Source organism: Saccostrea echinata, unplaced genomic scaffold (genome assembly GCF_033153115.1).
Source record: "Saccostrea echinata isolate AGI-Se365-2 ecotype Australia unplaced genomic scaffold, CSIRO_AGI_Sech_v1 ptg000029l, whole genome shotgun sequence".
NCBI lineage: Eukaryota > Metazoa > Mollusca > Bivalvia > Ostreida > Ostreidae > Saccostrea > Saccostrea echinata.
Window position 1 is genome coordinate 4,283,583 of NW_026889778.1, and position 26,716 is coordinate 4,310,298.

General features: G+C 35.1%; 2 protein-coding genes across 5 annotated transcripts in view; one reads left to right on the forward strand and one right to left on the reverse strand.

Moving 5' to 3' along the window:
• LOC133195509 (inositol 1,4,5-trisphosphate receptor type 1-like) overlaps positions 1 to 26,716 on the forward strand; it is a 65,302-nt gene that overhangs the window by 11,328 nt on the left and 27,258 nt on the right. For 2 of the 4 annotated variants that reach the window (XM_061331369.1, XM_061331371.1), the window contains exons 5-31: positions 1,410 to 1,568; positions 1,698 to 1,796; positions 2,917 to 3,000; positions 3,856 to 4,002; positions 4,212 to 4,307; positions 4,571 to 4,728; positions 4,948 to 5,047; positions 5,973 to 6,133; positions 6,375 to 6,528; positions 6,808 to 6,960; positions 10,326 to 10,498; positions 10,746 to 10,865; positions 12,515 to 12,742; positions 13,405 to 13,500; positions 13,808 to 13,963; positions 15,157 to 15,307; positions 17,647 to 17,797; positions 18,059 to 18,168; positions 18,822 to 18,918; positions 21,471 to 21,522; positions 22,182 to 22,347; positions 23,594 to 23,752; positions 23,939 to 24,004; positions 24,153 to 24,245; positions 24,369 to 24,512; positions 25,104 to 25,229; positions 25,695 to 25,895. In XM_061331369.1, coding sequence (XP_061187353.1) covers positions 1,410 to 1,568; positions 1,698 to 1,796; positions 2,917 to 3,000; positions 3,856 to 4,002; positions 4,212 to 4,307; positions 4,571 to 4,728; positions 4,948 to 5,047; positions 5,973 to 6,133; positions 6,375 to 6,528; positions 6,808 to 6,960; positions 10,326 to 10,498; positions 10,746 to 10,865; positions 12,515 to 12,742; positions 13,405 to 13,500; positions 13,808 to 13,963; positions 15,157 to 15,307; positions 17,647 to 17,797; positions 18,059 to 18,168; positions 18,822 to 18,918; positions 21,471 to 21,522; positions 22,182 to 22,347; positions 23,594 to 23,752; positions 23,939 to 24,004; positions 24,153 to 24,245; positions 24,369 to 24,512; positions 25,104 to 25,229; positions 25,695 to 25,895 — 3,600 coding nt within the window. Of the gene's footprint in view, positions 1 to 1,409; positions 1,569 to 1,697; positions 1,797 to 2,916; positions 3,001 to 3,855; positions 4,003 to 4,211; positions 4,308 to 4,570; positions 4,729 to 4,947; positions 5,048 to 5,972; positions 6,134 to 6,374; positions 6,529 to 6,807; positions 6,961 to 10,325; positions 10,499 to 10,745; positions 10,866 to 12,514; positions 12,743 to 13,404; positions 13,501 to 13,807; positions 13,964 to 15,156; positions 15,308 to 17,646; positions 17,798 to 18,058; positions 18,169 to 18,821; positions 18,919 to 20,497; positions 20,601 to 21,470; positions 21,523 to 22,181; positions 22,348 to 23,593; positions 23,753 to 23,938; positions 24,005 to 24,152; positions 24,246 to 24,368; positions 24,513 to 25,103; positions 25,230 to 25,694; positions 25,896 to 26,716 lie in introns of all 4 variants that reach the window. The other 2 variants (XM_061331368.1, XM_061331370.1) reach the window with 1 other exon arrangement.
• On the reverse strand, positions 7,545 to 9,297 carry LOC133194371 (uncharacterized). Its single transcript, XM_061330339.1, has one exon. It carries the CDS (start codon positions 9,294 to 9,296, stop codon positions 7,545 to 7,547), a length of 1,752 nt encoding a protein of 583 aa, XP_061186323.1. The 5' UTR covers position 9,297.

Below are 26,716 nucleotides of genomic sequence, written 5' to 3' on the forward strand. Positions count from 1 at the left end.
TCTGAGTAATCTGGATGCTTGGTTAATCTGCACAATCAAGGGTGTGGATTTTCAAGACTCCACTGTACAAAAGCAGCTGGGGAATACAGTACAGTATGAAATGTCATATAACCTTTACTATCTCTGAGGTGTGCCTATAAACCACTCTCTGCAGCTCTAACCTTTGCAAACTAGATCGACTCCTCCAATGCTGGTTTTTTTGCAAGGATGGGGAAGTCACTGAAGTTTCCATCAGAAAATGATAATTATGTCTATAAATTAAGCAAAATTAGAAACATAGAGAAGGCAAAAAAAAGTGCCTCTACATCTATATGTTTCAACATTAAAATTGCATACTAAGAAAGTTACTGTTTATAAAACTTGGTTTAAAGCATTGTACACTTGAAAGGAAAAAACAGGTACAAATATCACACAGGTATATTGTACATCCCTTATTTTCAAAAAGCATACACGGTTGAGAGGTGGTCAGAATTTGTGGAGATGTATAAAGAAGAATTTTCTCACCATTCCTTTTCCATTACTATCATTTTAAAGGAATCCAAATATATCTGTCTAATAACTGTTGTTTAATGGTAAAAGTATCACAATACCTGTAACCTGGGGAGAGGTAGAGAGGTAGTGCAGTTGTGTAATAGTTATAAGCCGGTTGTCAGGTAACCTGATTCAAGTTCTGAAAAATACAGATAGCTCAGAAGAAAGGAATAAAACAGATAAAAATTATTTGTAGAATTCACACTTTGTCTGTTTTGTGTATTATGTTTTAGTTCTGGTAATATAGCCACTAGGTGATCTGCCAAGTTTTAAAAACAAACATAACATTGGTGTTTTCAATCAAATAAACATATATAAAGTCTGTTAAATCTCAGAAATGTTTTACACACTTGGACAGCATATTATAAAGTGTACATTTTGCCAAGATTTACACTAATGATGGTAGAGGGGAGAAATGGTTTTTATGTAGGTGTAATAAGTCCATGTCTATTGTGAAATAAAATGCTCAATGACATCCAAAGTCTCAATTTTCATGTATATTGTTAGATAATTAAAAGAAGATAATATTATACATATTAGGTTTTTTTTTAATTTCAATTTCAGTAATAATTACTGAAAGTTTTAAATAAGCTGAATTGAAATTAAAAAAAATAAAATGTTGAATATTTATAAGGACCTGTTTTATTCATGTATGTATAGACTGAAAAGTGTGTAAAATACTACTATAATTCTGTGTCTTTCTTTATATACCAGGTAAATGTGATAAAGATGATAAAATGTGTATATAATATGCAGTGCGATTATTTTGTCAATTACAGAGTACATGTTTGGTTTTATTTTTTTTTTTACACAGTTACTACATCTTAAGGTTTTGTCAATTACAGAGTACATGTTGGGTTTTATTTTTTTTTACACAGTTACTACATCTTAAGAGTAACAAATACCTGACCGTTAACAAACGACTCCCAGCCCTGCTGGAGAAGAACGCCATGAGGGTGACTCTGGACATCCAAGGGAACGAGGGATCCTGGTTCTACATAGAGCCCTTCTATAAACTCAGGCAGTCAGGGGACGCGGTTAGTATAGAACTAGAAAATTAGTTCTGCACAGCATTTCTAAATATTATGATTTACACAGTTGTGAATAATCTTTTGATCATTATGTCACAGAAATGCCTGTGTACCGGAGTTATGATTGTCTTACAGGTGGTGGTCGGAGATAAGGTGGTTCTGAAGCCGGTGAATGCAGCCCAGCCCCTCCACGCCAGCAACTATGACCTCCCAGACAAACAGGGCTGTAAGGAGGTCAGTAGAAATGACTGTAACAGCTAACTGGGTCTGTGATCAGTAGACATGAGTGTCTGTTGACCTTTCTGGTCAGTTATCTTAGACAGAAGGAGACAATTTTAGGGGGAAAATCCACACTTTAGATTTGTTGAAGTATGATGTAGATAAAATAATCTAATATTTTTTTCCATTGTTGAATTTCTTTGGAAAATCTTTTTTGCTGTACATATCTTTTATGGTAAAGTTTAGTTGGAATTTTTTTGATATGCAGAAAATGGTTTCAAATTTCTATCAGTTAGGTGTAGGTATATAATTAGTAGTGTATGCATCAAGGTATTACAACATAATTCTGTATATTTCCACCATTAGGTGAATGCTATCCTAGTTGGAATGAATCCAGATGAAAGAGAAAAAATGGTGCTCTATTTCTTTTTAAATCTTGAATTATCTCCCTTGCTGGTGGGGTTGTTCTTTCCTCTGTCATTTTCTTGTAAACAATCAGAGATAAAAAATAAAATTTTGTAAGAAATTATTTATAAACACAATACTTGAAAAGAAGTTTTATATCAAAATTGCACTATGTTGAATTTTATCATTTTAATATAATGTGTTTAAAAAATATAACCAGTGTATCCAGATATCATAAAATTCAAAGCTTGTTAAAATGTGATTCTTTGTTATATTTGTATGAATTAGTCAATAAAACTTTAAAGATATTTTTTGTGAATCCAAAATTTCCCTCTGTTGCTTTTAATGTCATGGATGAGGGATGTATACTCTGTTATTTATTCTTTCAATTAAAATTATACAAAGATTTGTAATGTATTTTTAGTAATACATGTATGTGTAATCCAGTCTTCTGATCAGGTGTAAATTGATATAAAATCATAAAGAACTTTAAGCAAGTACCACACAATTGTATTAAAAAGCATTTATGATCATTATTTACTAGTACAATTCAAATTAAGTTAAAATGGTTGCTTTTTCTGTTATTTAAGAAGAGAAAAAAATTGATATTATTAAATAGAAAAAAATTATTCAAGCTTTACTGCAGATAAAAGTAATACAATGACAGACCATAAGTCAGTCTCTTTGAAGATCATGTGCTTTTATGTGACAAGTTTGTATTTATTTGTAGGTAAATTCTGTGAATTGTTCTACCTGCTGGAAGATGACTCTCTTTATGGACTTCAAGGAAAACATGGAGGATGTTCTCAAAGGGGTAGGGGTACCTTAACAAAGGGGTAGGGGCACCTTGACAAAGGGGTAGGGGTTTCCTGAACAAAGGGGTAGGGGTTTCCTTAACAAAGATGTAGGGGTTTCCTTAACAAAGGTGTAGGGGTTTCCTTAACAAAGGGGTAGGGTTCCTTGAACAAAGGTGTAGGGGTTTCCTTAACAAAGGGGTAGGGATTTCTTGAACAAAGGTGTAGGGGCTTCCTTAACAAAGGTATAGGGGTTTCTTGAACAAAGGTATAGGGGTTTCCTTAACATAGGGGTAGGGGTTTCCTGAACAAAGGGGTAGGGATTTCCTGAACAAAAAGGGGTAGGGGTTTCCTTAAAAAAGGGGTAGGGGTTTCCTTAACAAAGTGGTAGGGGTTTCCTTAACAAAGGGGTAGGGGTTTCCTAAAAAAGGGGTAGGGGTTTCCTTAACAAAGGGGTAGGGTTTCCTGAACAAAGGAGTAGGGATTTCCTGAACAAAGGGGTGGGGGTTTTGTTAACAAAGAGGTAGGGGTTTCCTTAACAAAGGGATAGGGTTTCTTTAACAAAGGGATAGGGGTTTCCTTAAAAAAGGGGCAGGGTTTCCTGAACATACTCAGCTGAGTCAGCTCAGGGGTTTACTGAAAATACTCAGCTTAGTTCTAATTTGCAAATTGAGCATAGAACAAATATTTTGTCATAAAATTTTTTTCATTGATACAATATAAATAAGATACAGAAAATTTAGGTTTAGATATATTACTTGTAAATATGTAAACGGAAATTTTGGTGAATTCATAACTGTATAAAGGGAAATGTAGGAGAACCATTTTGTGTTCAGAAATGTAAAGTAAATATAGTCTACCTATATGTTTAATAGGGAGATGTAGTGAGGCTGTTCCATGCCGAGGAGCAGATGTTTCTGACGGGGGATGAATACAAGAAACAGCAGTATGTTTTCTTAAGGGCCACCGCCAGAACCACGGCTACCACCGCCACCAGCTCCAAGGCTCTCTGGGAAGTAGAGGTAGGATAAATGTGTCGCCACCATAATAGTGTAAACAAATGTTGATCTTATAAAAAAGAAAAAGTAAGTGTTATTTAAGATAAGAATTGTGCATATACAAATATGATGTCATGACAAAAAAAATACAAAATGATAATTTACAAAGTTATAAAGATTTAAGATATATTAAGATAAGTAGTTAGAAAGATTAAAGTTTTTTTGTTTGACAGGTGGTGCAGCATGATCCGTGTCGTGGAGGAGCAGGGCAGTGGATGAGCTTGTTTAGGTTCAAACATCTGGCCACGGGACAATACCTAGCAGCAGAGGTGAGGCAAATATAAAGATCAAGTCTATATGGAGGGGGGGGGGGTGTTATGATTCTGTTCTCAGTTTGATTTGTCTATAAAACCAAGACATTATCTGTTAGATATTAAAGCAGATTTTGAAATTTTTTTTTTTTGAATAAAATTTGCCAGAGCTTTGTATGGGGAGTTTAGAGTTTTAAAGTTTTCAAAGAGCATGGTGACAAAGACTTGACAATGTAGACTTTTAATTCTGGGTTTGTTATTTTGTGATTTTTATTGCTTAGGTGGACAAGGACCCTACGAGTGACCCAATGAGGAATAAGTTACGAGGGCCCCCTACGAATTCCGTCTTCACCCTGGTGTCTGTTCCCCATGGTCATGATGTGGCTACAATATTTGAACTGGATCCTACATCACTTACAAGAGACACTTATGTACCAAGGTAAAAATAGGAGAAGACAACTCCAGATTCTTATGTTCTTACAAACCCTAAAAGTGGTTCACTATAAAATATGAAAGATCGAACATATCCTGTGATACATTTTGTAAGGCACTTGATCTTCAGCGTGGGACATTTTTGTTTCACAAATATCAAGAAATTTCAATCATAAGAATGCGTACAAAGTTATTTCAAATTTGTATTTATTCCTTATGTTTGTAGGAATTCCTATGTCCGTCTACATCATCTGTGTACTAACACTTGGGTCCACTCTACAAGTATAGCTATAGATAAAGAGGAGGATAAACCAATCAGAAAGAAGGTAAGATCAGCACATTGGTAATTCCGTCAGATGAATAAAGCAATAAAGAGATATTTGTAGACTTATTGTACAGGAAAAAAGAAGTAGCCATGAGAAAATATTAGCTAATCTTTAGGAAAATAGAGCAAGTGTAGAGATAAAAAAAAAAAATATGTGATTTTTATGAGAACCTGCATCAGAATGGGAGAACTGTAATTTAACATCAGGTTTGTCTATCTTTCAACACTTTTATTAAATGTGATAGATTGAGTTAATGTACTTTTTTATTTTTACTACATAAAGGTCCATGTCAAAATTATTGATGCTTGCGTAGAGCAGGACCCTGTTTGACTTCGTCAGTTTTCTTACTTCTGTTGCTACATGCATGCTTTATCTGATATTAAACCTATAGTGGGGTATGCCTCCATAAAGGAGGATCCTTTGGTGCCAGTATAAATATAGATCTTACTCATTCTAGGTGGGGTGTGCCTCTATTAAGGAGGATCCTGTGGTGCCAGTATAAATGTAGATCTTACTCATTCTAGGTGGGGTGTGCCTCTATTAAGGAGGATCCTGTGGTGCCAGTATAAATATAGATCTTACTCATTCTAGGTGGGGTGTGCCTCTATTAAGGAGGATCCTGTGGTGCCAGTATAAATATAGATCTTATTCATTCTAGGTGGGGTGTGCCTCTATTAAGGAGGATCCTGTGGTGCCAGTATAAATATAGATCTTACTCATTCTAGGTGGGGTGTGCCTCTATTAAGGAGGATCCTGTGGTGCCAGTATAAATGTAGATCTTATTCATTCTAGGTGGGGTGAGCCTCTATTAAGGAGGATCCTGTGGTGCCAGTATAAATATAGATCTTACTCGTTCTAGGTGGGGTATGCCTCCATTAAGGTGATCCTTCGGTGGCAATATAAATATAGATCTTACTCGTTCTAGGTGGGGTGTGCCTCCATTAAGGAGGACAGGGAAGCCTTTGCTGTGGTACCAGTTTCCCCACAGGAAGTCAGAGATTTGGACTTTGCTAACGATGCCAGTAAAGTTCTTTCAGACATCGCAAGCAAACTGGAGAAAGCTTCCATCACCCAGAATGAAAAGAAGTATTTGTCCTGTACAATATTGTCTATATTTTATAGGAAATTAGCATGATTTTTCTCTTCAAAGGCCCATTTTATGCATTAGTAACTTGTCAATTTACAAAGATATAAACAAGTTTTGAGTTACAAAGAAGAAGTGTATGTGGCATTTAAGTGCTTGATTACATGAAAGCTGTTACTGTAGTTTAATTAAAACTTTATTCCATTGCTTACAGAATTCTCTTCATGCTGTGACTTATTACAGGTTCGTGACTCAGCTCTTGTCTGATCTGATCTACTTTGTGACGATGCAGGAGTCACACAATTCCACAGGGGACCCGCTGAAGGTGGAGATGACAAAATCCAAAGACTGTAGGGAAAGACAGAAACTGCTCCGAGAACAGAACATCCTCAAACAAGTGAGGCGTGGTGAAGAGAGGGGGGAGGGGGTCAGGAAATTCAACAAAATTAATGTTAAGAAGATTAAAATGAGGGAAAATGAGTAATAGAAATGAGCTGCACTATTTTAATTCCATACAGTTGAAAAAGTATTGCAGCAAATAGGTACAATGAATTGGAAAAGATAATGTGTTTCTAAGGGAAATAACTCTTGAAAGACTAAAAATTGTACATTTACTTGTACTTACCATTAGATCTTTTTTTATGAGATTTTTATGCTGTTTGTTGTGTGTTTACAGGTGTTTCAGATTCTGAAGGCTCCGTTTGGTGGTAAGAATCCCATTGTAGAGATGGAAGAGTTGGCACACCAAAGACATCAACCATTTAGACAAATCTGTAAACTGTGTTACCACATTCTAAGGCTGTCACAGCAAGATTACAGGAAAAACCAGGTAACAAATAAATATCTAAACTGTGTTATCATTCAGATATATGAATGTTATACCACATCACTAAACACAGCTATCAATTCTGTTATTGTTTCACGTATTGGAATGTTCATTTTTGCATTTTTTGCAAAATCTCTTCGAAGAAGAAAACAATGGAGAGATCTTTGATTACATTATCCTTTCCAATTTAAAACCTCATGAAAAATCCTGAGGGCATAAAAAAAAGCCAAAAACCCCATATTTGTTATAATGTATCCTTTTATTTTGCTCATAATCATTCTTTTACAAATACAAGTGTAATGTTAAATTCATACATATGAATTTTATAGAATGACATAATTTATGATAAATATGACTATTTACAAATGTCATGATTTATACTAAATAAGTGTGACTATTTACAAATGACATGAATTATAAATAAATGTGACTATTTACAAATGATATGGCTTTATAATAAATAGATATGATTATTTACAATGACCAAAATAAATAGTAATGATATATGAACAGTAATACATGTTGTGAAGCAGAATAAATGTTCACAGAGATACATGATTCAAACAACAAATGTAGTTCAGATTCTCTCACATCCTGCTGAGGCAGTCCAGGGCATCATCCAGTTGTCTCCTCTTGGACATCCTGAGGAACTCCCGACTCCTGCTGACCAGCTCCACCTGTTGGCTGTACTCTGGGAACTTATTGATGAAGTAGTTGGGGATCTGTCTTCTGGTGTTGTTGGCTCGACTCCTCTTGTTGGACAGCCAGCGTTTGACCTGCTGGACGGTCAGACCTGTCTTGGCAGCCAGCTCCTCTCTCTGTGCCTCGGTGGGGTAGGGATGGCTCTGGTTGGCGGTGTACCATTGATTCAGGATATCTCGTGACTCGGAGGGCATGGGCTGGAAAGCTGGTGTCTCCTTCTTCTTGATGTTCTTGAACTTGATTGGATGCTGATTTCCAGTGATGGATAAGGTATTGAAGCAGCGCACTCTCTTGTTGGCCATCCACTTCTTCACTTGTTTGTGAGTTAGTCCTGACATCTTCACCAGCTCTTGAACTTCTTCATCTGTGGGATAAGGGTACTGGATGTGGCTCTGGTACCAGGAGGTCAGCACTTGGGTGGAGTCCAGGCCTGTGGAATCTGTTCTGGTTCTCTTGCTGTTTGGCTCCTCGGATTCTTCTCTCTTTCTCTTCAGTGCATTACTGGGCAGGACTTCCTCTGGGGTGGTCATGAAGATCTCATCTCCTCTGATGGGGCTGTAGTCACTAAGGCTCGAGTGGGAAGAGCTGGTTGAGTTGAAGACGGTCTCGTGTCGTGTGGTATCAAACTCATGCAGCACTGGGACTGTAGGCAACACAGCAGAAGGAGGGCTGACTCTTTGGCTGTTATCACTGATGGATGATGTGTCACTAAGAAGAGGAGTGATATCCTCTTCAGTAATCCCACACAAGTCACTGGCCTGCTGGAGGAGGTCCATGCCACTGTCCACTTGGAAGGATAAGCTGGTGTCAACATAAATCCCAGAATCCACTTCTTGTTCGGATGAAGAACTGTCGCTGCTGGAGTTGAGCTGAGAGGTATTGGGAGAGATGGCGGATGACGTCTGACCTTGAGGTGAGGTGCTGATGACTTTGGAGTCGGGTGTGGTGTTGAAGACGAGGGCACGCCTGCTGGATTTCATTGATCGTGATGATGCTTGAGATGATGTTGACTCTGATGATGATGGTACTGTGTGTGGAAGAGACTGGTCACTTGATCCCAAGGAAGCACAGGTTGACACAGACATGCACTGGGACACTGAAGCACACTGGGAACTGTAGAAAGGATGAGCTGGATCTGACAGGAGGTTGGAGCTGGCTCTGTGGTTGAACTCCGTAGATGGATGAGATCTGTGGATCTGGAGCTTCTGTTGGCAGGACACACTGTATCCACTGTAATCCTGGGTCACCGTCTGGATGAGGGTGGAGGGACGGTTGAAATGAAGACATTCCTCTGCAAGTATCTCCTGGAGTTGTCCAAACATGGGGTTACTCTGCAGATGGTTGAAGAAGTTGAAGGATGCTGGCACCTGGGTTGATATGTTGCTCTGTGGGTGGAATGCTGTATTTGTCTGATCTCGGTGGAATGTGATGGGTGGAGGGGAGTAGGTCTTCTCTCGGACTGTGATGTGTTGTTGAGGAGGAAAGCTGTGCCTGTAATACTGGGGCTGGACTTTTGGGTAGGTGCTGTACCTTTGTGTAGTTGGATACTGATGCTGGACGTACCTCTGACCTGTACTGTAGATGTGATGACCCTCGGGGATGCCCCTGAAACCAGGATGAGGAAACTCACCTTCCATGTTGAAGTCTCTTTTGTTAAACAGATTACAAAAAAAGATTTCTTAATTCTATGATATTTATTGAAATCTTTGTGTAATCTTAGTTCGGAGTACACACAGTCAACTCTATAGGAACTTTCTGAAAAAAAGTTTAGAATACTTTGATTGCTTGTTTTTTGTTTTGTGAGATTCAAGGTTTTGATGCTGGAGACTGACCAGGCAAGGTTTTATATACATGGAGGGGCACCTGCTCCCCATTACCTGAGACCCTCTGTCTCATGTCAGTCTCAGGAGAACTAGGAGCCTGTAATTGCTGTCTCTGCAGTTGTTTACATGGTCCTGTTTATTAATTTGTATTAACAATATTATCAGATTGTTTATCATTACACTAAAAGAATAATTATGTAATTCATTAAGTATATAGTTTTGATACTGGATGCAGTTTTCTGTGTATACTAGCTAGGAGAAGATAATTAAGTAATTATACTTTTATATAGTTGTGGGGAAACTGAGATACAGTGCTAGCTTGGGTATAAATTAAAGGTGGAAAATATGCAAGGATTTAATTGATCAATCTAGGGATACTTAAAAATTCACACCTTAATTGTGAGACTTTATCTAATTTACAGAAATGAATTTATTTGATTATGAGGAAAGAATTTTTTTTTTTAATTTATTGAAGGAGAGTTGTCAGTGAGATACTATAATTATTTTTTTTTTACATTTAGAATATTCATGTTCATGTATATATAATGGTTTTTATTTCTTCTGCATGTATGTTTATAGTTTAATTATTTAGTAAAACTAATCAGTTCAAATAATGGATTTTTTTTTACCAAAAATTATACAAATTAATCAATATGTATTAAGAATATGATTTTTTCTGATGGATCATCAAATTTGAAATATTTTGATTTAAACATTTTTTTAAAAAGAATTTTAATATATTCTTATATGTATATGTGCAGTTTTTATGAGTAAGAGGCCAAATTATGTCATTATTTATTTTATTTGTAAGTACATTGACAATCCATTTTCTTTATTTTTCAGGAGTATATTGCCAAACATTTTGCCTTCATGCAGAAACAGATAGGTTATGACGTGTTGGCAGAGGAGACGATTACGGCCCTGTTAAATAACAACAGGAAGTTGCTGGAAGCCCATATCACCAAACAGGAAATAGAGACGTTTGTTAGTCTCGTCCGCAAGAACAAAAAACCTAGGTTTGTCCTTTAGAAGGAGTACCAAATGAACTGCATTTGTTAAAAAAGGATTAATTTTACAATTTTGCATTCCATTATGTACTGTCTCATAAAAAATGTTTCTTAATTTATGTACATGTATATCGTACATATCAGATAATGACACAATTTAAAATGACTTTTTTGTAACTGAACATTTATTTGATAGTTGTAGCAACTATCAAGAGATGAATGATACATGTATATCTGTGAAATCTGTGCTTTGTAGATTTTTAGATTATCTCTATGTGCTGTGTGTCTCTAACAATGTGGCCATCCCAGCTACACAAGACCTCATCTGTAACTGTCTTCTATTGGAGGAAAACAAGGACATCCTCATAGAAACAAGGTTGGTACCATAGCAACAGTCAACATCACTAAATAGTCTTACAGTTTCATGTCTCTTGTGTTTCTACATCATCTTCCTGTATATAATTAGTTACATGTATGTTCCATTGGAATTCATTTTGTGTTACATTTCCGCATGTAGAAAATTTGCAGTGTGGAATCTGAATTTCATTTTCTTTATGCACTTGAATGTTTTGTAAACATTTTATGTAAATTTTGCATTAGAACGGAAACTAAGAGAAAAAATCCTAAGTAAGTATTTACATTTGTATCAAAGAGACAATTAAACTTAGTATTTAGTATTCTACATTTTCTCTGAAAGTATGCTTCTACAAATATGAAAAGCATGAATCTGTAGTGCAGAACAAAACATCAAGACAATAATGTCTAGATTTTTATTCAGTAATCATATTTATGTATCCAAATTCCTTTATTTTGTAGGAGTGTTCAATTTATTGATTATCTTTCTAGTAGTTTGTAATTATGTAATGTGCTCCTTCAGACATGATTATCCTTGAGTCAGTATTATACCCTATAGGACATTAACTTCTTTCAGTTTTCATGTATGCATGTCCTCATTAAGTAAATGTATAATTAACAAATATGTTAATTATTAATCACATAATATTATTATACATGACCTTTTTAATCATATTATACCAAACCTGTAGGAGAGGAACAGTCTTGGTGTCTTTACAACTCAGACAAATTCTATGTATAGGCAAAAACGCCATCATTCTGAAATTGACTGAATTCAAAATGTAGTTAATTGTTGCCAATTTGATCAAAGTGCTGTCTGATGTAAGGTGGTGACAAGGTAAATACCCTGGGTTTGATGAAAAGTTTTCCAGGATATTTTTCTCCAGATTGAAGAAAAGGCAACAAAAAGCCATCTTGCCAAAATTTCACATTGTAAGGTTGTCTTGTTTTATACATACCGGGGTAGTAATACATGTATTTACTTCAATGTTGGAGAGCTCATAGAGAAAAAAAGGTCCTTGTTCAATACAGAGTTGAATTATTCTAGATAATTTTATATTAGAAGGAGCTTCAGAGAATCAATTAAAGCTTTGTCCTCAGTTAACAATGTACAAGTTTGCTTATCTTTGAGTAGAGGTTAAAATTCAGAAAGAGCTTCTGAGAGCCATTTTTGTGATCTCCTCATTTACAAGCTAGCTGATGGATGGTCAGTATGTACTGGGGAAAATATTTACAAAATGAGATACTTCCTGTCAATAAAATTATGACAGCATTATGTTAATCAGTCTGTGTTTTGTAATTGTAAACCTTTAAAATAATGGAACAGAATATGTTGACAATTTCATTATTTTGCTGTGTGAATTGAAATCAACAGAATGAATCTTCTCTGGATTCCTATGGAGTTGATCATATAATCTGGATTCCAGTTAAAAGTGGATGTAAATCTCAATAATAACCACCAGTTCTCATTAAAATACTTAATCTAACATACATACTAATTTATAACATGGAAAAAGAATGTCATTAACAGTTTGTCTTCAATAATCTAACAGTTCTGTATAAAGTAGGAAATGAACGGTACATTTATATGCATGTCAAACACTAACGTGAATTCTTAATGATCCTCTCTCTTATATACTCCTGTACTGAATTATCTCCCCTATGTTTTAGATTGGAGAAGACACAGATGGAGGTGGAGATGGAGGTAGAGACGGCTGATGGAATCCCGGCCTCGGAGCCGATCGTCACCATTGAGGAGGATGAGGTCGTGATGTTATACTGGGACTGGGGGAACGGACCTAAACAGAAGAGTATCCAGGAACTAGCCGAGGCTCAGAGTGACCCAAAGGGGAACGAGGATGGGGGCGACGAGGACTCAGCTGTACTGGAGTATTACAGGTAAAACTCAGCTCAGAGGACTCGGCTTTACTCGAGTATTACAGGTAAAACTCAGCTCAGTGGACTCGGCTGTACTTGAGTATTACAGATAAAACTCAGCTCAGAGGAATAGGCTATAATCGAGTATTACAAGTAAAATTCAAATCAGAGTAATTGACCCAGAGGGGAAGGGAAAGGAGGTGATGTGGATTTGGCTGTACTCAAGTATTACAGGTAAAACTCAGCTCAGAGGAAAAGGCTGTACTCGAGTATTACAGGTAAAACTCAGCTCAGAGTGACCCAAAGAAGGAGGATGGGGGCAACAAAGACTGAGCTGTACTCAGGTATTACAGGTAAAACTAAACTCTGAGGAAATTCATTTTACAGACAAACTAGTGTGCATGGATTTTACTGTGCTAATAAGTATTAGTACAAAGTAGTGTGTACATGAACTGCTTTTAATGCATCCCAGGTTAAAGTCTATAAAGTGTGATGTTTTCCTACAAAGGTTACATGCACATAAATAACACAGGTCTGTGTTAAAGACCAAATGCAAGAACTTTCAAGTTTCTGACTAACTTTAAGAAGTAGTTAGCTATTCATTTTTTAGCAGCTAGCTTTTCAGAATTAGTCTGAAGATTTATTCTGAATGTTCACATGTTGATTTGTTACTCTGTATGCAGGCATCAACTAGATCTGTTTTCACACATGTGTCTGGATCGTCAATACATTGCCATTAATCAACTCTCCAAAGATCTGGAAATTGATCTGATTCTCAGGTGAGCTTGGACATCCCGTAGAGGTATTACCTGAAAGTTAACTTCATTTGAGATAACTTCATTAGAATTGTGTGTCTTATTTAATGATAAAGTGAATCAGTTGTCGATGTATAAAGAAAGTTTGATAATTTTAAAAGTAAAATATTATATTGATTTTAAGACTGAATTTCTAGTGTTGGTTATTGAATGAATGAAAAAATATAAACTTTTGGAATGATAAATAATGATACATTTGTCTGTGTTAAGAAATATTTAATATATCAACAATGTGTATGTCAGAAACAAGTCTGTAATATTTCTATATAAGGTGTATGTCAGATGAGATACTTCCCTATGACCTGAGAGCCTCGTTCTGTCGTCTGATGTTACACATGCACGTGGACCGTGACCCCCAGGAAATTATCAAACCTGTCAAGTACGCCAGATTGTGGTCTGAGATCCCAACTCAGATCTCTATAGAAGAGTGAGTTATCTCCCTTATTTCTATCCAGTTCTGATATTTTGGATATCATGTTAGATTCTAATGTTTTTATTTTTCAGTATTTTTAGCATTTTAACTTTTCTTGATGATTTTGATTGAACTTGAATATCTGTTGTCTTACATGTATTTTTGAATTTTTCATTAAATTAAATTTTGTTATCTGTTGCATGAATATGTTAATCCACTTGTAAAAAGATTGCTAACTGACTGATTGCAACCATTAAGAAGAAGGCTTTGTTCTATATATTGGCAGCACTCACAGTGTTGGTGATTGGTTGATATCAAAAGTAGATCTTAAATTATATCATTGCTTCATTTTTTGGAGGAGTGTGTGTGTGTGGAGGGGGGAGACTTATGAAGTCAAGTGATTCTTAACACATAATTATAAATATATTATGGATAATCAATAGAGTTCAAATAGATAGAATTAATGATGAGGAATGATCTGTGGATCTCTTAGTACAGAGAATTAACTGTATTTCAGATACGATAATATTGAAAGTGAGAAGTACGTCCATCACTAAGAAACACTGTTTGACTTCACTTTTATCCTTCAAGTGTTTAAAGTTTTAACTGTCAGATATATAATATGTTTTTCAAGCTGTCACTTCTGCGTGTGCAATATATACTGTCAATGTACAGCATACAAGTAGATTTTAGTTAGTTAACATGACTAACACAGTTGTGCTGTATCCAAGTCTGACTTGTGTCATTTGGTTTTTTCCTCATTCATAACATTTAATCTAACATATACACTGCTTGGTTTTTTGGACACTGTAAAATAAAGGTTTTAATATAATTTTTAAACTGTCTTTCTGTAAAGTTGCTAAGAAGTCCATAGGGACTTTACAAATTATATCAGTTACATAGATTTTCATAATTCTCAGTGACTGTGTAGTCTATTCATTAATGTACATGTAGATCAATTCTAACTTGAATTACAAGACATAGTGAATTATTTGTTTTTACAATTACTACTCTTGAATTTCACATTGAAATCACATCCTGAGCAAATAATTTCAGTGTGATAAAATCTGTAGCAAATTCATAATATTTTAGAAGGAATAATCTCATCATTGTGTCTGAAAGCAACCATTCAAAATATAATTATACACTTTTAATACATGCAATTTTTATTGTTTACCACAAGTACTGAGTCAGTTTTGGTGTTACAGCTATGAGTCCAACATTGGTAAGGACCCAGAAAAAGAGAGAGTGAAGCCAAAGTTTGCCTCCACTATTCTCTTTGTGGAGGACTACCTGCTAAATGTGGTGTCGCATGATGGAGCATTTGCCGACAAGAAACAAAACAAACTGACGTACGAGGTAAGCATTAGACGACAAGAAACAAAACAAACTGACGTACGAGGTAAGCATTAGACGACAAGAAACAAAACAAACTGACGTACGAGGTAAGCATTAGCCGACAAGAAACAAAACAAACTGACGTACGAAGTAAGCATTAGACGACAAGAAACAAAACAAACTGAGGTACGAGGTAAGAAGAATCACAAACTGTCTGGGGAGGGGAGGGAAAGGGGGAGGTAGATTGGCAGTATTGTAAATTAAGTAGTAGTACTTCATGATCAGGGGAACTTGTATCAGCTGTTACTTTTATGATTTATTTATATGCCATGAACACAGGTGCTTGTGGACAGGAGAGTTTTGAGAGAGTTTTGGCCTGACGTAATAATCTCTCTCGGGTGTTATCATAATAGGTAATATATATTCTCTATGCACTTCTGTTGCGTTTACCTAAGGATTTTTCAATGCACTGACTGCAATGCTGTTTAAGGAGAAATTGTGGGATTCTTATGAGATGCAGGGTCAATCCGATAGTAGGAACTAAGACAGAAATATATGTAGAGACAGTGTTAACCGACATTTAAGGTTAAAATAAAATAAATACGTTTTTAAACCCAGAAAGACCAGTGGGGTGCAACGTAAACAAATTTTTTGTGAACGATTATTTTGGGGTTTTCACGATTTTTATGCCCCGCCATGAATATGGCCGGGGCATATAGTGTTTGTCATGTCCGTCTTCCGTCCTTCTGTCCTTCCGTCTGTCCTTCCGTCACACTTTGCGTTTAGCTCTGTTCAAAGCTCAGTTTCAAAGAAACTATCCAAGATATTTTTATCAAACTTCATATGCTGATAGATATTGATGAGGGCTATGCAACTGCATCAACATTTTTTGACCTTGACCTTTCCTTTGACCTTGACCTCACTTTTCTTAAATTAGTGTTTAGCTCAGTTTTAAAGATACCATTCAAGATAGTGTAATCAAACTTCATATGTTGATACATACTGATGTAAGCTATTCAATTGCATCAACATTTTTTGACCTTGACCTTTATTTTGACCTTGACCTCACTTTTCTTAAATTAATGTTTAGCTCTGTTTTAATGAGACCATTCAAGATATTTTTAACAAACTTCATATGCTGATACATACTGATGAGAGCTATTCAACTGCATCAACATTTTTTGACCTTGACCTTTCCTTTGACCTTGACCTCACTTTTCTTAAATTAGTGTCAAACTTCATATGCTGATACATACTGATGAGAGCTATTCAACTGCATCAATATTTTTTGACCTTGACCTTTCCTTTGACCTTGACCTCACTTTTCTTAAATTAGTGTTTAGCTCAGTTTTAAAGAAACCATTCATAATATTTTCATCAAACTTCATATGCTAATACATACTGATGTAACCTTTTCAACTGCATCAACATTTTTTGACCTTGACCTTTCCTTTGACCTTGACCTCACTTTTCTTAAATTAGTGTCAAACTTCATATGCTGATACATACTGATGAGAGCTATTCAACTGCATCAATTTTTTTTTACCTTGACCTTTCCTTTGACCTTGACCTCACTTTTCTTAAATTAGTGTTTAGCTCAGTTTTAAAGAAACCATTCATAATATTTTCATCAAACTTCATATGCTAATACATACTGATGTAACCTTTTCAACTACATCAACATTTTTTGATCTTGACCTTTCCTTTGATCTTGACCTCACTTTTCTTAAATTAGTTTCTGAATCAAACGTCATATGCTGATACATACTGATGTAAGCTATTCAACTGCAGCAATATTTTTTGACTTTGACCTTTCCTTTGACCTTGACCTCACTTTTCTCAATTTGTGTTAAAATGATGCATTACTAATATACCCTTGGCGGGGCATTCATGTCCTATGGACATATTTCTAGTTTCCTATGGTACACATGATGAATAAGTGCAATTAATATAATTTGTGGAAAAAAATTCCACCAACAAGCCCCGGGGTTGAATAATGGGGGGGGGGGGGGGGTCCTGTCCACAGGTACCTGTGGCCATGAACTCCAGTAATGTTCTTGATAGGCCAGTGGTCAATTTAATACAATTCATCCTGGTTGACTTTTATAGACAGCATATATTTATCATGATAACTGATTCTTAAAAACACAGTGTTCTGCAGAACTTTTAGGCAATATTTATACTAAACACAAGACTTCAAACATTACTGTTGGCATTATTTAAATATTGTAATATTTACATGTACATGATTGTATATATAAAAATAGGAGAGTAGCATCTGGTTAATATTAATTGATTCCTTAACATTCATCAGTAACCTTGACATAACCTTGACCTTTGCCATTTGTTCTTTGTTACAGGTGGTTAACCTTGCCAAGCAGTTGATTTACTTTGGTTTTTACTCGTTCAGTGACCTCCTCAGGCTGACGAAGACACTGCTAAGTATACTGGACACCATCCCCGAGAAAGAGATCTCCCCCGCCGCCCGACCGGTAGTCTCTGTGGGGGACGGTAGGTGGACCAAAAATGTGATATAATTTTTTATTGACATAAAGACTTCTATTCTATTTTAAATTATGCTGTCCAGATCTCAGAAACTTAGAAGATGTGGAATTTTTAGTGTATTTTATAAATTAAGGCTTAGAATAGAAATAAACTTTGTATTTACGGAATGATGTAAGATAGGTTCACAAAATGATAGGCCCAAGTTTTTATGATAATAATTATTATTATATCATCACAAGTTCATTCATCTTTCTTTATGTTCCTTAGAACCTGACAAGACCATCATATCAGAGGTGATTCCCGCCACTAAAAAGGTCGAAGAGGAAGTGGATACAATCGTCATGGATACCAAACTTAAAATTATAGAAATCCTTAAGGTATTTTTACACACAAACTATATAATCTCTGGTCAGTTTCCAAAGCATTATATACATATATCAAAATAAAATCAGATTAAAGAAATTAACTCTTAACACAGCTATTAAAAATTATGATGGCTTTTTATTTTTATTTATTTATTTATATATGTTTGGTTACATTGATTTAATATATATTAAGTCTTTATTAGAAGAGGGCTCATTTATATTATGTACATGCACTTTTTCTGTAATTAATTATTGTTGATGCTCAGTAATTCCTAAACATTTTATTAGAATTTTCTTTGTTGTTATGGCTGTTGATCTTTTTTCATCATAATGTTTATTTTAATTCTTAATTTTAGTTAGCTAGATCACTTAATATTCTTAATAATACTGGGAAAAAACATCAAGGAAAAATTCATGCCTTTGCAATTCAGAATTGCAAACAATTATAACCCTGTTCTGTCCTTGTCATTTAATGTAATGCAGTAAATGATGCTGTGAGAAATCAGAATATTGTTTGCTCAGTAATTATAGGCAATATTCTCTGCATTATCCTTGGACAAAAATCTGAAAATAGCCCTTTTTGTACACATTGAAAAGTTACTCTATCTCATATACATTAAATGTCTGATGGGTACAGATTTTGAATTCATTGAGTGTGTTTTCAGTTTATTTTGGATGTTCGACTGGATTACAGAATTACATGTCTTCTCTCAATATTTAAACGAGAATTTGATGAGAATAACGCACCAAGGGACACGGATGGTAAACACAGCCAGAATATCTATTACTTGCTTTATGCTTCACTACAACTAACAAAATTGAACAAAAAATGCAGGTCATGACCTTTTCATAACATTCTAGATATATTTCAATTGAATAATTTACATCAGGAAATATGATAATTATATATTACAAAGACTTAATTTCCCTTTTGTTCAAAAGAGTAATTAGGTCAAGGTGAAAAGGTCATGACCCTCTGCTCCCATATAGCTCTGTTGATTTTCAGGTGTTTATGTTGGGTTGTGTGTATAAGGTTGCTGCATAGCATATGGACTTGACCTTGTTGCCTGTCAACATAACCTCTCCCTTTTATGCTGACATGACTACCAAATGCATTATTGATCCTATTATAAATAAAACCATATTCAAGATATAAGCATGTACCAACACATATTTCTCTTATGTACCTGTACGAGGGGTTATCAAAAAGTTCGTGGACTAGCGCCATAAAATTAAAACCACTTTAGGTACTTCAATGAATTTTTACACATTTAGTTAGCATCATCTTTTCTATCTATAGAATAAACCTTACATCATAAAATTTATTTTTCAAATAATTTGTTAATGCTTTTGTAAGCAATGGTATGTCTAGGCGGCGCAACCTCAAATATGACGTTTTTTCTACCTGAGTGTAACTGAAAAAAACTCTTGTAATATGAGCATTTATCATAGAAAAATCCCGCAAATTGAGGCATTTTGGTACAACACAAATTTTCCGTAAATTTTGCTATTTTTATCCCATTCTCCAAATTCTATGAAATTTTATTGTAAATTTTATATAGACTGTCCAAACAATTAACTGCTTGAATATGACGTCAAAAGGGGGGAGGGGTTTCTTTTTCCAACATTCTATAAAGTTTCGCACCTGGAAAAACTGGTATAGACCTAGGGAATGTTTGAATGGGCTACAGAAAAGTAAAGTGCATCCAGAGTACTCGTTTTAAATACCCAAAAAGATTCAGAAAGATGAAAGATGCATAGTTAATGTCGATTTGTAGTCAGGGTGTCAAAGGTCAGTCACGTCAAAAAGTTAGTGGTAGAATATGAACTCCAACAAGCTAAGTATTCTGGCATAATCAAGTGAGGATCTTTCCCTATGTTTAGACTCATTTACAATAAAAAGTATTATGTATATGCATTGGAAGCAGTTGGTCATGACATTGTAGTCATATAAACAAGACAGGCTTAAGTCCTTACTTACAACTCCAGGTAATCTCATCAATAAGTGTATGATGTAGAGAGAGCGGACATTGAGAAACATTTACGTTATCGGACGTCATGAAACTAATCAGCGACAGCGCTGGGTGATCATATAATGTCTTTTTTATTTTAAAATAATTTGGCAAATAATCAACGTATCAAGCTAAAACTTTCAACATTTCTTAAACTTTTGTTGATTTATGTTCCTTATAAATTTTGTGAGCACAGACTACATAGTATTAATTTTATCGCATCAGTCCACGAACTTTTTGATAACCCCTCGTATATCCCTTCGCCTATTGTGAGGGTGCTCTTGGGTTTTTTACAGTACATGATGTGCTTTATTGTGGTTTATTTTCAGTACTTAATGCAGGTGCGTTTGGACTACCGCCTCACATGGATTCTCTCTATGTTTAAATGTCAGATCGAGCAGCAGCCAGCAGACGAAAAGTCCGACGTTATTTGTGGGTTCTCAGCTGTTTCATGACCAGAATTTCCTCTGAACTAATTCTTATTAATGTTCAGTTTAATCAATGAAAGTAAAAAAAATTAAGGATTAATGAAGGGGTGGATTTCTTTAGAATTTATAATCAAAATGCTTTTGTTAGTTCAGAGGAATATGATGTTGTAGTGGCCAATTTTTGTGCTGGTTCCCTGCTCCCGTATATTTGTTGTCAATGGTTAATTAGGAATATGTGTAACTTAATGCTTAATTTGGTTGATATTGTTTTAGGCTAGAGTTATCTATTCTGCCCACATAAGCATCAATATCTGTACTAACGTCCTATGCACACAGTCTGGTACATATGTACTTATTTGTGACCTTCATGTGGATTAATTACAATCCATTTAATTCAGAGTAGTTTAATATTCTGGAATCAATTTGTTTCCTTTTATTATTTTTATTTAAAAAATTTAACTAAGTTTCCCTTCATATTCTGAATCAAAAGACACAAATATTCAGTTGGAGTTTATGCATATTCATATCTTTCTTTATTCATTCGTCTTTTTTTTTGGCAATTAATCTATTTGGTGCACTTTATTTCGTCTTTGAATTGCACTGCATGCATTAACTTAGTGGCATTTTTAATTTCATTATAAATCTGGGTTTATCAGAATATCTTAATGTGCTACAATTTACTTTATATTAATTTCTACGGACTTTCTTTCTACTCAAATTGTTCATTTTAAAGCATTTTTGAGCTTAGTTAAGATTGGCAATGCTGAACAAATTTTATTTTCTTCACAACACAAAATCTGAATTGATTTGACAAGTCCTTATCAACTTATCAGAGACTTTACTTAGTCACAAGCTTGACTGTTTCCTGTTGTAGGCCTAGACTTGGACAGTATTGGACAGCAAGCAGAGGACATCTTTGGAGGAAAGTAAGGATTTACGTCTTGTTTTTTTCATGGTCATAACTATTGAGCTGTGGGAGACTTCATATTGGGTGAAGGTCATACTTTAAAGGTCAAAAGTGCAGAAATTTACTGTAGGAGGTTGCATGTGCATCTGTGTGTGTGTGTGAGGGGGGTGGGGGTAGGGGTGATTATTATCAGAAGTATTTCTTTTTGTGTTTGAATGAACTCTTATGGAGAAAGGAAGACAAGTACTTGCATCTATGAAATGATCATACTCTTGTTACCATAGATTTCGTAACATATGCATATTACTATGTATTCTATGAACAGACCAACTCGTGAAAGAAAATTACTAGTCTTACCCTTTATTGTCATATTTCTGATATAAGCGTTAGAACTTTTGATTAATAATCTACTCACAAGTTCATCATCTAAGGATTAAACAGTCAGTGAGTCATTTTAGAATCTAAAGTACTTGACTTATAACATAAGGAATCTGCAGTATGTATAATGTAATGTTTTCTGCAGATTGAGAACAACATACAAAATTGATACTTTTGAAGCTTATTTCAGATAAAGATACATATTGATAGGTAGAAGCCTCATATAGAACTGCAATAAATGAAACTAATGCCCTAATACATTCTATATCGTCATAAGAGATTATTTTCTGTGTTGATCAGTGCTGAGACCTCCAAGCTGGACCTGGACGAGCAGGGAGGGAAGATGTTCCTGAGGGTGTTACTAAATCTAGTGATGCATAACTACCCGACCCTGGTGTCAGGGGCCCTACAGCTTCTGTTCAGACACTTCAGTCAGAGGCAGGAGGTTCTCATGGCATTCAAACAGGTGAGTAAAAATTAAGGATGTCAACGAGTACCCTGTTAATCGGGTACTCGATCGAACATCCGAGTATCGAATACTAATAATGGCACTCGGTTACTCGGATGTGTATTTTTTCTTATTTCAAAGTACATATTTTTATCAAAAATTTATCAAAAATAACTTAAATATGCATACTGGTAATTAGCGTGTCGTCATCTACACCTATAAAACACCCGATATCACCTATGGCTGAGTATATACGGTAATTAATGACCAATCATCTGGTACACAGCAGTTCTCACCTATTGTGGTCCTTAATTTTTGGATGGCTTCAATGATTGTTTTTCAGTAAACATTGTTTAAGTATGGTCTATTATATTCAAATCGTTTTTACCTTATTTAGTTAATATACGGCAGCAAAATCGGACGTGCATAGAAATGCTGCATCCCACTCCAAAATACGTAAAGATTCAAAAAAATGTTTAAAGTCAGTTTCCATAGTAAGTTTAGTGCATACGAGGGAAACAACCAACTATGAAAAAATATTAGACTAGTGATCCCAACAACGGCCGTTTCTTCTCTTTCGCTAGTCTAATCATTACAAACCTGCATAACAGATTATCCTCTTTTTGCATTGATGAAATAGATCCTAAACATTTGTAATTTTTTATGTATTCATTGCGTCATTTGTGTTTATTTAATAAATAAATTTAGTACCAAAAATCATTTCGTTGGACTCCATGTTTATATAAATTCATAAAAGGTGATAAAAACAGCCCTGGGGTTTAACAAATTAACAATTAAAAATTAACATTTCTAATTTTACTGAGTTACCGGGTACTCGATCGGAAAAATGTCGAGTAACCGATCATCAAAAGTTGACCGATTTGACATCCCTAGTAAAAATATCAAAAACACACAGGTGTGTCAAAATATCAAAATAAACAGGTTGTAAAACCTACAAAATTGTACAGGTGTTTAAATCCACAGAATCGAACAGCTGGTAAAACCTACAATATAAACAATTCTTTAAAACCCACAGAATCAAACAGGTATGTAAAACCGATAAAATCATACAGGTGTTTAAACCTACAGAATCAAACAGGTTTATAGAACCTATAAATCAAACAGGTGTTTAAAACCCACAGAATCAAACAGGTTTATAAAACCCACAGAATCATGCAAACAGGTTTATAAAACCCACAGAATCAAACAGGTGTGTAAAACCTACAAATCTCAAATGGTCACTTCATTCCATCGTCTTTTACAGGTTCAGCTGTTGGTGACGGCCAGTGATGTGGAGAACTACAAACAGATAAAGACTGATCTAGATGAACTCCGAAATCTTGTTGAGAAATCGGAACTGTGGGTCTACAAGGTCAAACATGACGACAGCAAGAAAAAACACAAAAATAATGGGGAAGATAAGGTAAGGGCTTATAAGATGTAAGGGGGTGTTAAATGTAAGAGCAGGGTGGTAGATGATGTAACCATTTCTCAGAAAAATATAGTGTTCTTCAAATAGCAGCATTTGTATCAGATTGATTTTTTTTTTATTTCAAGTATTATTAACTTAGGAATATACAGTGTATGTGTTTTTTAATCATTGTTAAAGGAGAACAAAGAAGAAAAGGGTGAAGGAGAAGGAAAGAAGAAATCCAAACATCAGCTGTCCATGTGGGTAAGTACACTGGATGTAGTAAGTACACTGGATGTAAGTGCAGGATGTTGACCTAGAAGAATGAACAGTGAAAGGCAAAATGTCGAGTACACATAGTGAACGAGTAGATTGACTTTATTTTAAAGACTTTTGTATTTGATTTTTGTAGAACCTGTCCGGAGAGCGGGGGTCAGCTATTGACCTAGATTTAGGACCACCAATAGATCCTACATCAGCAGAAAACTATAAAAAAATCAAACAGGTAAATCTGCCTAAGCTGATTAAATTTTAAAAAAAATTTGAATGCTTGCAAGTAGATTTGTCATATTGTTTTAGTAAAAATGAACATCTGTTTGACAGCTAGATCTTTCATTAATCATTACAGATCTTGTTGAGGCTGACTAAACTGTGTATCCAGGACACAGCAGAGCCTGGTGTTAAGAAACCGCGGAAACATGAACAAAGACTACTGAGGAACATGAGCGCTCCTAATGTTGTTCTGGAATTACTGCAGATTTCTTATGAAACAGTAAGAGAAATTTTCATGTATATAATGGGAGTAGCTTTTTATTATCCCCTTGCAACAAAGTGGAGGGTGTATAGTAACTCACTTGTGAGTATATTAGTTAGTGTATAAAAGAAGTAATAATTACTTTTATTTGGAATCATCATTTGTGCTATTGCGAGGGGGGTGCTCTGCTTTGCATTGCCCTTATCTTAATTCAGTTCAAGATGTGAATGTTTTAAATATGAAGATAACGAACAGTATTCGATCTCAAAGGCCAATGAAACGATACAGATTTGGAGCAGAGCAAACACGGACCTCAAAATTTAGAGGTGAGATCAGGTGCTATTGAGGAGTGAGCATCCTGTACCGTCCGGTCACACACATCCATAAAAGTTTTGTTTAAGATTTGTTTTCAGAACAAAAACTGTCAACAGCAAAAAAAAAAATCATATTAAAATAATTTTGCCTCTAATTGGAAACTCAGAAAACAAACAAATTGTGGGAAATTGTTTCAATGTTACAATCTGAGAGCGGACATATTTCTTATACTGTTAGTAATAAAAATTTTCTGATTTTATTTAACTAGCTGGGTGTTAATATGTTTACTTGTAGACTGAGGATGTGAGAATGCATGAAGTGATGAAGTATGCTCACGAGTTCCTGCAGAGTTTCTGTCTGGCTAATCCTCCAAACCAGGCTCTACTGCACCAGTATCTAGAACTCTTCCTCACCCCAGGGGTAAGAACTCAAGTATCTTTTAGACCCTTGGTTTCTGTGTATCTATCAAAAATGATGTAATTTTCTGGCTAGTCAATGCATTATGACATCATGAATTGTGTCATTTTCCCTATGTCCTGAAAAATTCTATAACCCTAACCCTTCGATTAAATTCATATTTTTCATAATTCATATTTTTATTCTTTGCTGAAAGTACTCAAATACACTGTAAACCTTTTTTCTTTAAAATTCAAGAACATTGCAATTTCACAAAGCCTGTTATCCAATACCTGTACTTTCAGAAGAAACTTTTTTAATAGGAAATGAAAGCACTAAGTCTCTACTTTATCTTGATGTTTGAAATGGAACATAGGGTTGTTAGTCAATAAATTGGTATATCTACAGGGCCATTTTAAGTATATAGTGAACCTAACTCTTTATAATGATATCATAGACAGAGATAAAATGATCTTTCCTGTCCTTTAGCTGTTGGATGCTGAGACGATGACGGCTATTTTCCACGACAACAAGAGCCTGTGTAACGAGGTTACAGAGCGTGTCATTCAGCACTTTGTCCACTGTATAGAGACTCAGGGCCGACACGTGCCCTACCTAAAGTTCCTACAGACAGTTGTAAAGGCAGAAGGAGAGTACATCAAAAAGACCCAGGATATGGTGATGGCTGAGGTATTGTTAAACAATGTCTTTGTATTTAATTTTTAGCTTATGTCTTTGTATTTAATTTTTTAGTCAGTGTCTCTGTATTTATTTGTTAGTCTAAGATTCATGTATCTTTTTAGTTGATAGACCAAGAGTCTATCTGTTTATTTAGTTAGACAGTCTGTGTAGTAAAATCCTGAATTTCCTTGAAGTACAAAGCCACTAAATCAGAAATGCAGAATCAACTGTGAAAGAAGACGGACTCTAGTTATCTTTACATACAGAATATAATTCTAGATGATGAAAGAAGACGGACTCTAATTATCTTTACATACAGAATATAATTCTAGATGATGAAAGAAGACGGACTCTAGTTATCTTTACATACAGAATATAATTCTAGATGATGAAAGAAGACGGACTCTAGTTATCTTTACATACAGAATATAATTCTAGATGATGAAAGAAGACGGACTCTAGTTATCTTTACATACAGAATATAATTCTAGATGATGAAAGAAGACGGACTCTAGTTATCTATACATACAGAATATAATTCTAGATGATGCACTAGCTGTTAAAAAAATACTGAACCCAAAATAATAGTGAAAAATGTTTCTCACTTATTCACAGAAGTCCATAAATCTGAATTACAGTATAAATATGATGTTTTACAGTGGTTATAATCACTACATTTCTGTATTTTTAGTTGGTGAATGTCGGTGAGGAGGTCCTCCTATTCTACAATGATAAGACCTCCATTAGCTATAATCACTACGTTTCTGTATTTTTAGTTGGTGAATGTCGGTGAGGAGGTGCTCCTATTCTACAATGATAAGACCTCCATT